The following is a 3652-nucleotide window of genomic DNA, read 5'->3' as shown; positions in this document are numbered from 1 at the left end:
CATGTCTCCTGACACCCAGTTGCCTCTACCACTCAGATGATGTCAGGCCCAGTCCCTCAGTGCCCTGCGCAAGGAACAGGACTCATCTTCTGAGAAGGATGGACGCAGCCCCAACAAATGGGACAAGGACCACATCCGGTGGCCCATGAGTGGCGGTCATGATCTTCAGCAAGCGGCACCAGGCCCTGGCAGGGCGCACCAGGGTCACTCCAACCAGGATATCCGGACCGTCAGCCAGATGCTGAGCGAGTGGTGGTACACCCTGGGGCCCAATGAGACGCAGAAATACCACGACCTGGCCTTCCAGGTGAAGGTGGCCCACTTGCAACAAGGACCGAAAGAAGTCCAGCTCAGAGGCCAAGCCCACAAGCCAGGGGCTAGCAGGAGTGTAACAAGGGCTCGTGGGAGCAGAGCATATCAGAGACGGGCACTGCCACTGCCCCTGGGGTGTCCTCTGAACTCCTGTCAGTTGCAACCTAAACACTCCAGAGCTCGGATACCAAGGAGCAGCTTCTGTGGGGCAGAACGGCTGCACACAGTCAGGGAACCTGGCTCAGCCTGGCCCAAGCCTTCTCCCACAGGGGGGTACACAGCCTGGACGGCAGGGAAATAGACCGTCAGGCACTACAGGAACTGACACAGGTGGTGTCTGGCACTGCATCATACTCTGGCCCAAAGCCTTCTACTCAGTATGGAGCTCCAGGCCACTTTGCAGCCCCTGGTGAGGGAGGTGACCAGTGGGCAGCCCTGCTGCTGCCCACTTGAGATGCTCATTCCCAGCAGATGGCCAGTGAGGACATGGCGAATGACGAGGAGCACACGGTCATCCATGAGGAGGAGGGGGTGATGATGTCATGGCTGATGATGGCTTTAGCACCACTGACACTGATCTCAAGTTCAAGGAGTGGGTGACTGACTTGAGAGTGGGGACAACTCTGGGGAGGAGCCAGAGGGCAACAAGGGCTTTGGTGGGAAGGTACTTGCACCTGTCATTCCTTCCTCCTTTACTCCTGCCGCCCCTTGCTGGATCCTGAGCCCCCAGGGTCCCCCGATCCACCTGCAGCTTTTGGCAAAGTCTATGCTCCCACCCTGTCCTCCCCCTACACATACTCGGATGCTTCCTCCTCAACCTTGGCACCCACCTCCTTCTTACTGGGCCCAGGATCCTTCAAAGCCCAGGAGTATGGTCAAGGCAGCAGAGCGGGCCCCCTATGGCCCCTACCCCTGGGGATGGGGACCCACGGACGCCTTCCAAGGCGACCTGTTTCCTCCCAATGGATCCTGCCACCTTCTGGGGCAAGAGACCTGAAAGTGTGGGCGACCTGGAGCTACCAGGCTCCTCAGTCATCAGGGTCCCTCCCAACACTAAGGCTCTCCTAGGCAGGAGCTGGGCTGAGCCACCCGGGGGGCAGAGGGGGGCTGGACTCAGGTGAGTATGGGGGTGGGGGCTCCTGCACTTCGACACAGGCAGCGGGAGGGTTTTCTCCCCATTCCCTCTGCACTCCCAACTTGAGCTATACTTTTTAAGAAAGTGATTCACCCTGCCTTTGCCCCCTTCCCCAGAACAGAACACGTTGATCATGGGCGATATTTTTCATTGTGCCAAAAAGTTGCCGTGACCGTCATTAAACCTGTTTAACACCAAATAATCAGTAAAATAAAATAAAAAATTCGGGCTTGGTGCAGAAACTCACCCCAAATAAATCACCTACCAAAATATTTACATAATGGTGGAAATATTCCAAAATTCAATATTTTGGGATTTATACACAAAAGATAAACAAATTAGAGGCCAAGAGGCTGCCGGAAGGGAAAAACGGGGCCTGGGAAGGCCGTTGTGAGGAATGAGCTGGGCCTAAAGAGGCCGCTGGCAGGCGGGAGCTGGGCCTGCCGAAGCGGCCGAGAGGCAGGAGCTTTGGACTCGGGAGGCCGCAATGAGGCAAGGGCTAGCTGGGCATGGAGAGTCCGCTGTGAGTCCGCTGTGAGTCCAGGCCCATGCAGGCCTTCGAGAGGCAGGAGGCCGGGCCTGCAAAGGCCCACTGGAGGTCAAGTTCTGGGCCTGAAGAGGCCACCAAAAGTCAAAAGCGGGGCCTGGGAAGGCCGCCAAGAGCCATGAGCTGGTCTGGGCTGAAAGAGGCCACTGGGAGGCAGGAGGAGCTGGGCCTGGAGAGGCTGACTCGAGGAAGTTTTGCACCTGGAGAGGCCGCCGAGAGGACGGAGCTGGGCCCGGGAAGGCCGACTTGCTGCTCTTCCAGGCCCAATTCCAGGCCGACTTGACGACGACTTGGGCCTGCAGAGGCCGCCGGGAGGCCGGAGCTGGGCCTGGAGAGGCCGACTTCAGGACGATTTGGGCCTGCAGAGGCCGCCGGGAGGCCCAAGCTGGGCCTAGAGGAGCCCACCGACCTTGCCATCGGAGGGCAGGAGCTGAGCCTGGAGAGGCCACCGTGAGGCCTGAGCTGGGCCTGGGGAGCTTGGCTTCGGGAAGTGGTGGGCCTACCAGGGCCGCTGGGAGCTGGGCAGGAGCTGAGTCCAAAGACGTTGTTGGGAGGCCAGAGTCAGGCCTGGAGACACAGCCGGGAGGAAGAGCTGGGCCCGGAGAGGACGCCGGGAGGCTGCAAGTGGCTCTGGAGAGGCCGATTTGAGGAGGCCCGGCCTCAGCCTCCCACATGGCGGCCTCTGCAGGCACAGCTGTTTCTCTTGGCTGCATCTCCCACCTCCCAGGAAACAAGCTTTTTTGGCTCAGTTCCCACCTGCGTTTGTAGACACCGAAGTTTCGGCAACCAACCTCTTCAGACCCACATCCCGCCTCCCAGTACCTGAACAGTCCCAGCTCCGGCTGGAGAACAGAGTCTGTAGGCCCCGCTGTTGCCTCAGAGGGGTGTCTCCAGGCCCAGCTCTCGCCCCACCGCGACCTCCCAGGCCCAAGTCCCTGCCTGCCTCCCAGCAGCCCACGTGCGACCCTGCTCCTCCCTCACGGTGGCCTGTTGAGGCAGGGGCTCACGCTGACCTCTCTCAGCATGGGAGGGGCCAGTGTGAGGCAAGGGCTCACACTGACCTCTCTCAGCGTGGGAGGGGCCGGTGTGAGGCAAGGGGCTCACGCTGACCTCTCTCAGCGTGGGAGGGGCCGGTGTGAGGCAAGGGCTCACGCTGACCTCTCTCAGCGTGGGAGGGGCCGGTGTGAGGCAAGGGGCTCACGCTGACCTCTCTCAGCGTGGGAGGGGCCGGTGTGAGGCAAGGGCTCACGCTGACCTCTCTCAGCGTGGGAGGGGCCGGTGTGAGGCAAGGGGCTCACGCTGACCTCTCTCAGCGTGGGAGGGGCCGGTGTGAGGCAAGGGCTCACGCTGACCTCTCTCAGTGTGGGAGGGGCCGGTGTGACACAAGGGGCTCAGGCTGACCTCTGTCAGCGAGGGAGGGGCCGGTGTGAGGCAAGGGGCTCAGGCTGACCTCTGTCAGCGAGGGAGGGGACGGTGCGAGGCAAGGGGCTCACGCTGACCTCTCTCAGCGTGGGAGGGGCCGGTGTGAGGCAAGGGCTCACGCTGACCTCTCTCAGCGTGGGAGGGGCCGGTGTGAGGCATGGGGCTCACTCTGACCTCTCTCAGCGTGGGAGGGGCCGGTGTGAGGCAAGGGCTCACGCTGACCTCTCTCAGCGTGG

The 3652-nt window shown here is 61.4% G+C and overlaps 1 protein-coding gene and 1 pseudogene across 1 annotated transcript; one reads left to right on the top strand and one right to left on the bottom strand.

Annotated features, from left to right (window-relative positions):
- The window catches only part of LOC134810226 (protein capicua homolog), a 2377-nt pseudogene extending 733 nt beyond the window's left edge, over positions 1–1644 (top strand).
- A 75-nt stretch (positions 1645–1719) lies between these two features.
- On the bottom strand, positions 1720–2979 carry LOC112207744 (putative uncharacterized protein FLJ44672). The gene has a single exon (XM_054686995.2). It carries the CDS (start codon positions 2705–2707, stop codon positions 1856–1858), a length of 852 nt encoding a protein of 283 aa, XP_054542970.1. The 5' UTR covers positions 2708–2979; the 3' UTR covers positions 1720–1855.
- Between the last annotated feature and the right edge of the window lie 673 nt (positions 2980–3652).

The sequence above is a fragment of the Pan troglodytes genome, chromosome 5, assembly GCF_028858775.2.
Source record: "Pan troglodytes isolate AG18354 chromosome 5, NHGRI_mPanTro3-v2.0_pri, whole genome shotgun sequence".
NCBI lineage: Eukaryota > Metazoa > Chordata > Mammalia > Primates > Hominidae > Pan > Pan troglodytes.
The sequence above is the reverse complement of the archived record's forward strand: the minus strand, read 5'-3'. Positions and strand labels throughout refer to the sequence as shown.